Genomic DNA, 12,137 nt, shown 5'->3' with positions numbered 1-12,137 from the left:
GATGAATTACCAACACACATGCCTCAAAAATCACTCCAAAAACTTCTAATTTATGTGCAGTTCTTTTCTAACTAAATCACAATGGTGATCAACCATGATGGATATTCAGAAAATTTACCAGTTATGGAGATAGCCAAAAGACCATGATGCATGATGGTGATTGTTACTCTTGTAATGCGAATGTAACTGGATTCTCAACAAAGAATAAGCAAGTTTGTTTATCCAAACTTACTTTCAGCAATGAGACAAATCCTTTGCAATGACAGTAAGCCACTTCTGGTACCCCCCCCCCCACAGCATGGACTAGATTCTTCAGAAGATGAAATGGAATGCATTGAAGTTCTGATTGGCAGAGACCTGACATCCCCCAGGGGCTCACATCTGGTGAGTATGAGCTTGGCACACCCAGGGTCCTGAGCTGGATATCATCATTCTTCTCTTTCTTGGTGATTTCCTTCTGGACCCTTTTGTCTCTCTCTCAGGGTAACCGGGAATTTTTTTTGGCTGGTGCAGCCCAAGCCTCAGGCGTCCTTGCACCATATAGCTAATAACAATAATAACTTTAGCTGATTCTGATCACACCAACAAAAAGACAGCAGGTTCAAGAGCAGGTTACCCAAGTTAGGTTAAATTATCTCATGACCTCATTACAGATCTAGTCCTCTCCAAAGATAAAGCTGTATGTCTGCACTCTAAACTAACAGGAATGTTTGGTTAAATATCAAAATGTCTCACAATCAAAAAACAAACAAAATTTGGCAACATTCTGTACAGTGTATGATATCAGAGTGTTTATGGAATTGTCACAAGTCACATTATATCTGAATAGTGAAATTATACAGGGTCATCGAAAAAGGTGTCTTTGATTTCCCTTTTAATTATCTTCAGAAATATTTGATCGGTTGCTGTGATCGTAGCAGCAAACAGTGTGATAAAACTTAGTGATAACTCACTAAGTTTTATTTCACACCTCAACAATGACCTTGGCTGCACTGTGAGTGTGTGCAGAATAACTCCATGCACTCCTCAGTCAGTGTCAGTAAGATGGCCGTGCAACAGAAAGCACTATGTGCTGTGGTACACTGAATTTCAATACACATTACGTCAGTATTGACACTGCACTGTTATGATAGATTTAAATTCAGTGTACCACAACACACACTGCACTTTCTGTTGCACAGTAAGATTCATTCTGCACACACTCACGGCACAGCAGTCATTGTTGAGGTGCCAAATAAAACTTAGTGAGTTACCACACTGTTTACTGCTATGATCACAGCAATCGATCAAATATTTCCGAAGGTAATTAATAGGGAAATCACGGACACCTTTTCGCTGACCTGTACATCTTTGTTTACTTCTCTCTCTTGCATGAAGTTCTCTTGCATTATAGGAACTTAATTTAAGCCATCCAACTCCACTGCCAATTTTTTTTTCATCTGAAGGAGGCATAATATGAAGGCACTATTCAAAGCAATTCAATACAGTACCCATCAATGGAACATCTGCAGTGATCTTGGTGTTATGTTAATGAACATGGAAGGAGGGTTCACAAAATCATGTTCACTATGGGACAGCCATTCTACTACAGATCATACATCAGATGTGACTATTGCAACAACTATGCTAATGTTCCTTTAGTGGATGCAATGAAACATTTTGTCCACTCATGTAAACTATGAAAGCAATGGGTAAAATGAATTCAAAAGGATTTCATTAATTAAGTGAAAAGTTTCCAAAGATCAGTGCTGTGAAAGAAGGGGATCTTTGTGGAGCCTCAAATCAGACAGCTTCTGCAGGACAAAAGCTTTGAAAAATGCCTCAATGTATTAGAAACAAAAGGATGGCAGGCCTTCAAACAGCTTTGTGGAAACTTTTTTAGGTAATCACAGGATTCTCTTACACAAGGATAGAATGCATATAAAGAAATGGGGGTGTCATGTCACTGTAACTTTTATTTGCATTTAGACTTCTTTCCTGAACGCCTTTTTCTTTCCTTTTCTCAGTAGAGTGAGTTGATGAGCAAGGGGAAGATTCCGTCAAAACATTAAGTTAATGGAAAAATCACTACTAAGGTTTCTGGAATGAATGTATGTTGGCAGACGACTGTTGGATGTTGTACTGCAACATTGCAGAAAAATGTACCAAAGCAAATCATCCACACAGCATTTTTAAGTTCTCTCAATATTTTTTTTTACAATGGTGTACTGTATTATTTTAACTATGTGTATAAAGTGCATTGGGTTAAAAATTAAAAGTGATAAAAATGTAATTGTAACCAATCGCATGAGTTTAGTGATAAAATAATCTTAACTAAATTGTACTAAAATTTTATTAACTGTACTAAATAGTACGAACTTTTAGAGGTACTCCTACCTCTAAAAGTTTGTCCAGTTCCTCCTTGAATTTATTTAAGCTATCAACTTCCACAATGACAGATGGAAGTTTGTTCCAGCAATTAACCACCTGCTGGCTAAAGGCAAATTTCCACACATCTATTCTACAGCTGTCTTTCATCAATTTGAATTTATGCCCCCTTAGGTTCGCATTCTGAGCAAGCAGAAGAATCCCATCAGAATTCAATGTGCTCAACCCATTCAAGGCCTTATACACCTCAATCAGATCACCTTGCAGATCACCTCAATCAGATCACCTAGTCTCCAGCCGCTGCAATTTGCAGAACTTAAGCCTCTCTTGGTGAAAGGACCCCTTTGTTCCTTGAAACCCGTTATTAGGGATCGCCACATAGATGTCCAAAATTGCATTTTTCAACAGTACTCAGCACCTTGCCACACAGCAAAATTGATAAGTTTTATGTTATTTAGATTTAATGATGAGTTTGTCTTCTTGTCTCACAAGGCTTAAAACAAACTTACATCAATGTTTCACTTGTTTTTCTCCCTTAATGCTTTTCTCCCTGGTACATAATGTCATCTAAACTTGCTCAGAAGAAGAGAACAAGTACGATTCAGCTGCAGGAGAGAATTGTAAGGGTGTGGTACCATGAAATCAGGCAACCGTATATCCAGAAGTTGATTAACTGTATGCCAGATCGTTGCAAGGCTGTAATTGCAGCTCATGAAGGAACAACAAAATATTGAGGACTTATTTTGCTGATTTACAGTACATAATACTATTACTTTAATGGGTCATTTCACTTTATACACATAAATGCAATAAAATATGTTTGGTTGTCATGATTGCCATTTGCATGATTTCTCATATTTCCATTAATTACGCATTTTACCCTTTGGGAGGATATTTATGGCAATTAGGTATATCAGGTGGAGTCTTTTTATTGGATTTCATTCACAGAGATATATATCCCATCTAAAAAATGCATTTCAAACATTTGTGCAACCCACAATGCAGTGCAAAACATTATTTGCAAAATTCGCAAGTGATGCAGTTTTTTCATCTGCCACTGTACAACAAAATAGGTTCGGATTGTTCAAAAACTTGTGTGAAGACATTTTACTCAGGTTTCAGCATAAGACTGACACAAAAACCTCAAAAATAAACTCAGTTCATACTGATAAACACTGCTTCATGGAGCTCTCCAGGTCAAGAAACAACTGACTGAAGGCAGTGCTGCTAACATGTGAAATTTAGTTTACAAATTCACAACGTTTACTCCTAACTTAATATATTCAATAATACTGTTCATGACATCAACTTAAGTGATTTGTGAAAAAACAGTATGTAATGGGGGGGGGAATACCATTTCTGAAATCAGCATAAAAAATTGAGTTAAAAACAGCTATTAGTTTACAAACATCAAAAACCATGCAGATCGGCAATATTATTAGTAGCAGTGATAGCAATACTGCAGCAAAATTTTTAAAAATGGTGTTTTGCTTTTTTTTTAATGTAATGCTGGTATTAATGCCAGTATTTTACTTAACAAAATTCAAGTTGAAATAGAAAAAGCATGTAAAAAAGAAATATTTATTTTGAGTAAAAAATATACTCTGGTATATATTTTTTACATGTTATATCATGAAAAGTTAAATGATATATTATAACATAAAAACATGCAATCATTCTCATAGAAATTAACATGATTACTGATATAAACACACATAATTATTAAAAAATAATTATTTTTAAAAACCAAATGGAAAAAAAATACAAGTTATTTTATTTCATGCCTCTGTTTAAAAAATTAGATCTTAAAAAACAAAAGGTAGTCTCGTTACTGAGCCATAAGCGAACTTTTTGTGCAAATGTTACCCGTGGCAGACAAAACTTGTTCCAAATTAACACTTGTTGGAGGAATAGTGAGGCCTCTAATTTTTTCCTCTTCAAATAATCTCATCTCTTGTTTTATAATTTTGAGATTTTTTTTTTCAAACTACAGTTTGTTTTTTTTTGTAGGTACTGCAATCTTTTTATTGAAGGCGAACTCTAGTTTTTGTAGCTAATCAACTTAAGTCAGACAGGATCTCTCCTTAAGAAACATATGCCGTGCTGTGATTTATGCATAATTCCATTCCTGCAATGCTTCTTTAACCACTAACTCCATTAATTTCCCTGGAATGGCAGTCAAGCCTATGGGTCTATAATTGCTGATATTGCCCTCTGATTCTGCTTTGTGAATAGGAGATATATTTGCACACCTCCAATCTATAGGAAACTCCCCTGGATGCTCTCAGAAATATGGCCAAGGTTTAGCTTGCCTCTTTTGTTGCTTCTTTTAATATAACTGGATAGATCTCATCAGCCCCCAAAATTCCTTATCTACTTTTGGCTTCTGCAATTTCTCTTCAACTTTCTTCTCAGTTATAACAAAATCATTTAGCTTTCCATTATAATTTGGCACTTCTGGTGTTTCTATCCCTAAAAACATCTGTATGCATGAATGTAGATACAAAATATTTATTTAGCTTGTCGGTGGCAACCTGAATTTGATCATTAATGGTTATGCCATTCATATCTGGTGGGCCAATGCTGTTCATCCCTTCCCTTCTGGTGTTCACATAAGCAAAGAATTCTTTGTTCCTTTTCTTTGCATTCTTAGTCAAAGACTTCTGGGGCTGGTTGTATATAGTGTTAATCTGTGCCTGTTCTTAATTCCACATTATAGTAATGTAAACTATTTATTTTTTAATGTAATTACTGAGTGACAACAAATTTCTGTCAGTGTAAATTCTGTGATTACAGTGCTTATGTTACTGTTTACTGTGTAATATATATATATATATATATATATATATATATATATATGTGTGTGTGTGTGTGTGTCTGGGGTGGGTCTTAATCTTGCTTGCACTGTTTGTCCTATGTAATATGTGATTCAAGAGATCAATAATCTCATTCTTCTTCATCTTATTATTATTATAACAGAACCATGAATTTCAGCAGCTATCATTGTAAGGAGCAAAGTGTCCTCAAACTGAATGCAGAGTTGCATCAAATTAAATATATATATTTTTTATTACTGGACAACTCATTGTGCAAAACAATTCAAGGTAAATTTTTGATAATTTAGATTAAACAGCTAATGGGGAAAAACATTCTCACTGAGAAAAATGAATATGAAATAGAAGACATACAATGATGAGATTTATAGTAAAAAAATTTTGAAAAACTTTCCAAAGTTCAGTTACTGTTCTTTCCATTTAGGTAACCAAATTTTTGGCACTTGAAATATTAAATAGATGGAATGAAATAATTCAGTAATTTGGCTCTGAGAAGCAGACCTCTAAATTTTTTTCATGTACATATATACAAAAAATATTTATGGCTTGAATCACATGAAAATTATGAACATCAAATGTGCTTCTCAGCAAAATCAGAAGAAATGTTGGATGAATATCTGTACAGCTATGAATGGTGCCTGCACTAAAGAGTATTATTCATTAAACTCCAAGTTTTCTACATTTTGCAACAAATCACTTCATTTTATGCCTTCTACTCCATGAAGCATTAATTTTCAATGACTACTTAGATATGTGTGCCACTATTTAATTTAAGATTAATTAGATAACAGAGAAGTAAGTCAGCAGTATATCTTAGTATCCAAGTTGCTCAGCGAAAAAGATTTAAGAATACGGCAAATAAATTCATCATTGATTTATTCAAAAGGGTTCAAATTTCAGCTCTATACATGAGTACAATTAAATAACAAGTGATGTTTAAACAAATCAGTAAATAACTGAGAAACAGAGAAAAACTCACGTGGAAAAGTCCTGCAGAGTTCCTCAATGGGAGTGGACATTTTCTTCTCGCTAATCCGTTCATATTTCTGTCTCTTGGTTGCAGCTCGCAAACCCTGCCATGGAAGACTACCTCGATTAAAGTACATTAACACATAACCAAGGGACTCCAAATCATCTCTCCGACTTTGCTCTAACATAGAAAAAAAAAATATATATATATCTATAAATAGGTTAAATAAAAATAAATGAAATAAATGCCAATAGTATGGCAAACCAGTAGAGCAAAAAAGTAAAAATAAACCCATACATAATAAATCAAAAGGGGGGGGAGGAGAATCAAGATAAAAGGCATTGCAGAAGGAATGCTCCTAAAATAAATTAGAAAAAAACAATTAATAAAAAACCAAATATTTTTTTTAATGTGACAATTAATTCAAATTTAGCAGCATCCAGAAGATAGCACCAGGTCCAAATTACATGAAATATCACTGAAAACAGAGACATAAGTCAACTACAACATGTGACCAACAAAATTATAATAAATAAATAAAATAGACTGACCATTACACCCCATTTCGAAGGCCAATTAATGGTCAGGAAATCACTGCATTTTGAACATTAGATGAATCCATGCATCACTGAAGCAATCAAACTGCAAATGCGATGGATTTGAATAATAGTGGCCCTTATGCAGTAAAAAATTATAATAGAACACATTCTAGCAGCACTCACGTGGCAACGCCATGCCACCAACAAAGTCACTGTTAAATATGAAAACTACCAATATTAATTGATGATGTTACCAATGCTGAATTCTAAATGAGAAGCCTTCGGAGACTTAATCTTGGAGGCTACTAGGCTTTTCATTCTAACTAAGAAATATTGTTCAAGGTTTAGGCTTAAATGGATGTTAGATGAATTAATTAAGCTTGTGGCAGAGAAGAAAAATGTATGAGATGCATATAAATTATCAAGTGACACAGAAGCCTGTGACAGATATAAACTAGTTTGTAATCAAGTCACAAAGGAGGTTAGGCAGGCAAAGGCAGATTATGAGAAATCTTTGGCAAAGGATGCGAAGAAAATCAGCAAAGAGTTCTTTACTTGTGTAAACTCTAGAAGGGAAGGGATCAATCAGATTGGACCACTTAAACATAGATGGGTTGACTACTGATGATCATGCTCAGGTAGCTGATAAATTGAATGAGTATTCTGCATCTACATTCACATGAGGGGTTATTCAATGAGGGGAATGCCAGAAGTTTATCTAACTCTAATAGGGAGCTAAGTGATTTTGTAATAACTGAGAGCAAAGTGGAGGAGAAATTGTTGAAGTTAAACATAAAAAAGGCACCTGAATTGGATGGGATCTTTCCAGTTATATTAAAGGAAGCAGCAAAGGAAGTAAGCAAGCCCTTAGCCATAATTATGAGAGCTTCCTTGAACTCAGGGGAGATGCCAATGGACTAGAGGTATGCAAATGTATCACCAATTCACAAAGGGGGTTCCAAAGGTGATGCAAGTAACTACAGACTTATTAGTTTAATTTGTATTCCAGGGAAAATAATGGAGTCACTGGTTAAAGAAGTAATAACCCAAGACACAGCATGGATTTGTTAAAGGGAGGTCTTGTCTGACCAATTTGATTGGATATTATGATGTGGTCATAAAGGAACTGGATGCCAAAAATAGTTTTGATATCATATACTTGGATTTCAGGAAAACTTTTGATACTGTTGCACATGGAAGACTGCTGTACAAATTGGAGAGGTATGACATTGAGTGTTTGTTTGTTTGTTATTTGGTTTTTAGGAGTATTAGCAACTAAGGCCATACTGCTCGGGGATGTGCGGTGGTCATTCCCTGAACTTTCCGCATCCTCCGTATTTGGTGGTTATGGGCTCGAACCTCAGTCTAATCAAGAAGCGTGTGCTACGCACTGCTGCTCCTTCCCACCTGGCTACGAAGGCGCCTGGCATTGAGTTTAAGTTGCTACAATGGATAAAGGGATAGTTGAGTGGGAGAAAACAGAGTGTGGTAATCATTGGTTGTTGTTATTTTGTTATTTGGTTTTTAGGAGCATTAGCAACTAAGGCCATATTGCTCTGGGGATATGCGGTGGTCATTCCATGACCTTTCCGCATCCTCCATATTTGGTGGTCCTGGACTCGAACCCCGGTCTAATCAAGAAGCATGTGTTACGCACTGCCGCTCCTGCCCACCTGGCTAGGTAATCAATGGACACTGCTCTTCGCAGACAAACGCTATTAGTGGAGTTCCCCAGGGTTTGATGCTGGGCCCATTGTTGTTTTGTGTATTCTTCAATGATATTGATGAAGGTATATCAGGATTAATGTCCAAGTTTGCAGATGATACAAAGGCTGGCAGGGTTGTTGACGACAGTAAAGACAGTATGCTATTCCAACTGGATCTAGATAAGTTGGGCAAATGGGCTGAGAAGTGGCAACTGAAGTTTAACATTGGCAAATGCAAAGTACTGCATATGGGTAGCGGTAACAGAAGAGAAACATACCAACTCTGTGGTATGTGGTACTACACTCAGGGAAGTGGAAAGTGAAAAAGACCTGGGGGTAATTGTGCAGTCAAATATGAAGTTTGCTGAGCAGTGCAGATGGGCAGCCTGGGCAGGTCATGGAGTCTTGTCAATGATATATAGGTGATTTTGCTAGCAGGGACAGGGATGTGATTATCTCGTTGTACAACATCCAAGTCAGGTCACACCTAGAGTACTGTGTACACGCCTGGAGGTCTCATTTTAGGAAGGATGCAGAGTTGCTTGAACAAGTACAAAGAAGGGCAACAAGATTGGTGAGGGGAACAAAGGGGTGCTCTTACCAAGAAAGGGTTAAGTTCTGCAAACAGCGTATGGAGAGTAGGCACCTTCGAGGTGATCTGATTGAGGTGTATAAGGCCTTGAATGGGTTGAGCAAGCTGAATGCTGATGGGATTCTTCCTCTTGATCAGATTAAGAACCTGAGGGGGCATAGATTCAAATTGAGGACAGTTGTAGAATAGATGTGCGGAAATTTGCCTTTAGCCAGCAGGTTGTTGATTGGTGGAACAGACTTCCACCTTTTGTTGTGGAAGTTTACAGCCTAAATAAATTTAAAGCTGAGCTGGACAGGCATTTGGAACGATGGAGGGGTGAAATAGGGTGTGTGTGTGTGTGTGTGTGTGTGTGTGTATTTTTTTTTTTTTTTCTTGTTGTTGGCTGATGCTGCAGCTTTCTTTCTTGCATTGTATGCCCCTACTGATGGTAATGCTAATATATCTGGAAAAAATTAGGCTACAGATGGCAGTATGAGTGCTGCATTAGCATATCGACTCACTACTAACCATGTAACATACATTAAAAACTTTAAATATGCAAAAAAAAATAATAGAAAGACAGATAAGAATAGAAAAGAATTTTTTTTAATGTCAATTGAATAAATGATTAAAAATTACATCAGACTGTGATGTTAAAGAATATAGAATATGGAAAATTATATATATATATATAATGGAAAACAGGCTAGTAAATACTGAAAGAAAAGGTATGTGTGCCCTAAGCTATAAACAATACCAGGACCCACCTCACAGGTTGGGCAATTATTACACTCCCAGCATGTCCGCATACCACTGTATATGCTTTGATCTTCTCTTTATGTCTGTAGGCTATCATATTCTAAATTTTGTATTTCCTATGATTTATTAGAGTATTCAAGGAGGATTGAGGTACTATAGTCGGTCCTCGTATAACACGTGTTTACATTACACGAATTCGATTATACACGATTTATAAATAGGGGAACGATATCTTATATAACACGAACCGAATTCGCTTATGCACGATTCGCCTTTGTGTTTACAAGAAATGGCAGTTGAACGCAGAATCACCCCAACCGTACGCAACACGATAGGAATGAAAAGAAGATTCTGAAAATGTATTTGTTTTTTATATCAGTGAAGCGGAAACACATTTCACCATAATAACGTAAAAACCAACACAATTCCAGCTATCGATATAATTGCAAATGCAATTAGATGGAGTTTACTACCAGTTTATAACAGATTCCACTAGCAGAAGCGCAACTGGAAATTGTTTTATGGTAGTAACCCCCCAGAAATGTGCTTTAGTAAAATGTGGGGTGTTAATTAATAGTGTATCTCGGCCTTTACGGTGTTGTTTATTCAGTTGCTACACGGGCGCAGCTTTGTTTATGTGTATCAAGCGTGCCTCCTCGTTTTGTAATTGTGGTTTATTCCCTAAAATTGAGTAAAATACTTAAAAGGTGTGAAAAGGAAGCGTCCTAGCGAAGACACTGCAGATTCAGAGAGAAAAAAAAAAAAGCAATATCGATAAACAGAGGCGGAATGGGTCAAAAATTCTTACCCGGGAAAATTGATAGTGGCCTCATACTACGGTTTATGGCCAAAATCACACCGGCCTCCGGCCCACCGGGATTTCCCAGCTAAGGCTTATGGCCAGTCCGCCTCTGTTGATAGAGAAAAAATATGAAATTGTGAAACGCTTTGAGCAAAATGAAAGACCATGTGATATTGCACATGCTACAGACCGAAATGAGGCAACGCCGAGAATTGCAGAGAAAATAAAAACAACTTTCATAGCAGGAACAACACAAAGTGTAATTAAAATCCATTAGATTAAGACACAAAGAATTGGAAGAGATGGAACGGCTGTCATCTGTTTGGATAGAAAATCAAACAAAAAACAAGTTTGCTTACGATAGAAGCAAAAGCATTAGCAATATTTTATTACATAATAGTCGTAATAAAATACGTAAGTATTTTATTACTTATTTAATTATTTAATATAATAATTTTTTTACTATTTTATTAATAAATTTTTATTATTTATTATATTATAATAAAAATAAAAAATATTATAATATTTTTTATTACGTATTTTAATCGTTATAAAATACGTAAGTATTTTATAACGATTAAAATTACCCGATTATTTATTGTGTTTGGTAATGTTTTAGTTTCAAAATGTGTTCAATCTTGGGTGGTCGGGACCTAACCCCACTTTTCCCATAGGGCCTGTTGTTTATATTGCACGATTTTGCATTGCACGAGGGTTTCTAGGAATGCAACTATCGTGCTATACGAGGACAGACTGTACTATTATTTCTATCTGAATTCTTCCGTCACTTCACCTTTTTGGGCTCTGCTTATTTCTTACCTCCTGTTAGCTTCCCCCCACTACCTCTCATATGATTAATATAATTTTTTGTATATATTTGTTCTGTTTGCTACCTATTGCGCTAGCTGTTATTCTGCCAGTATGCTCCCAAATTTTGATAAATTATCACTTTTTTTTTTTTTTTTATTATTATTATATCTTTCTAACATAGGCCTATTGGCATATTATTAGGTTCTACTATCACTGGCAGGTATCAATCAGAAAACACAGCAGCTTTTGTTAATTATTTGGATGTACCGAATGGTGGAATGGTGCTAGCCCTTGATAACATATCATACAATGTATCCTTATATAATAATTAGCTATAATAATTTTAAAAATTTGTTATTTTATTATTATATATTTTTTATTGAGGCTTCTTTTGTTTATAGCTTAGGGCCCACATACTTTTTATTTTAATATTTACTAGCCTTTTTTCATTTTTTTTTTATATACAAGGAAGCTCTATAAAGGTTTGTATTCAACCAGAAGTAGTTGCGGCAGGAAGGAGAAATGTTTTTTTTATTTGATACCTTGGAATCTCTATAGTAACCACGCAAATTTTAGTTTCAATCTAACAGTTTTTTCTTTAGTGCTGAGGGTACAATGTGCACATGAAATGCTGATGTATCAGGAAAAGCAAGAGGAGTCATTTTTATGGCTAATCACCATGGATGAAACTTGAATTCATCACTATGATACTAAAACTAAACAAATGTCAAAACAATGGACGCATGCAGAATCACCAGCTCCAAAAAAAGGCAAAA

At 35.7% G+C, this 12,137-nt stretch overlaps 1 protein-coding gene across 5 annotated transcripts in view; it reads right to left on the bottom strand.

Moving 5' to 3' along the window:
* The window catches only part of LOC150083012 (casein kinase I-like), a 415,276-nt gene that overhangs the window by 260,054 nt on the left and 143,085 nt on the right, over positions 1-12,137 (bottom strand). For all 5 annotated transcript variants that reach the window (XM_090376979.1, XM_090376980.1, XM_090376977.1 and 2 more), the window contains one exon: positions 6,181-6,351. In XM_090376979.1, coding sequence (XP_090233105.1) covers positions 6,181-6,351 — 171 coding nt within the window. The remainder of the gene's footprint in view (positions 1-6,180; positions 6,352-12,137) is intronic.

The sequence above is a fragment of the Mastigoproctus giganteus genome, chromosome 7 (assembly GCF_048544385.1).
Source record: "Mastigoproctus giganteus isolate SK-2022 chromosome 7, ASM4854438v1, whole genome shotgun sequence".
NCBI lineage: Eukaryota > Metazoa > Arthropoda > Arachnida > Uropygi > Thelyphonidae > Mastigoproctus > Mastigoproctus giganteus.
The sequence above is the reverse complement of the archived record's forward strand: the minus strand, read 5'-3'. Positions and strand labels throughout refer to the sequence as shown.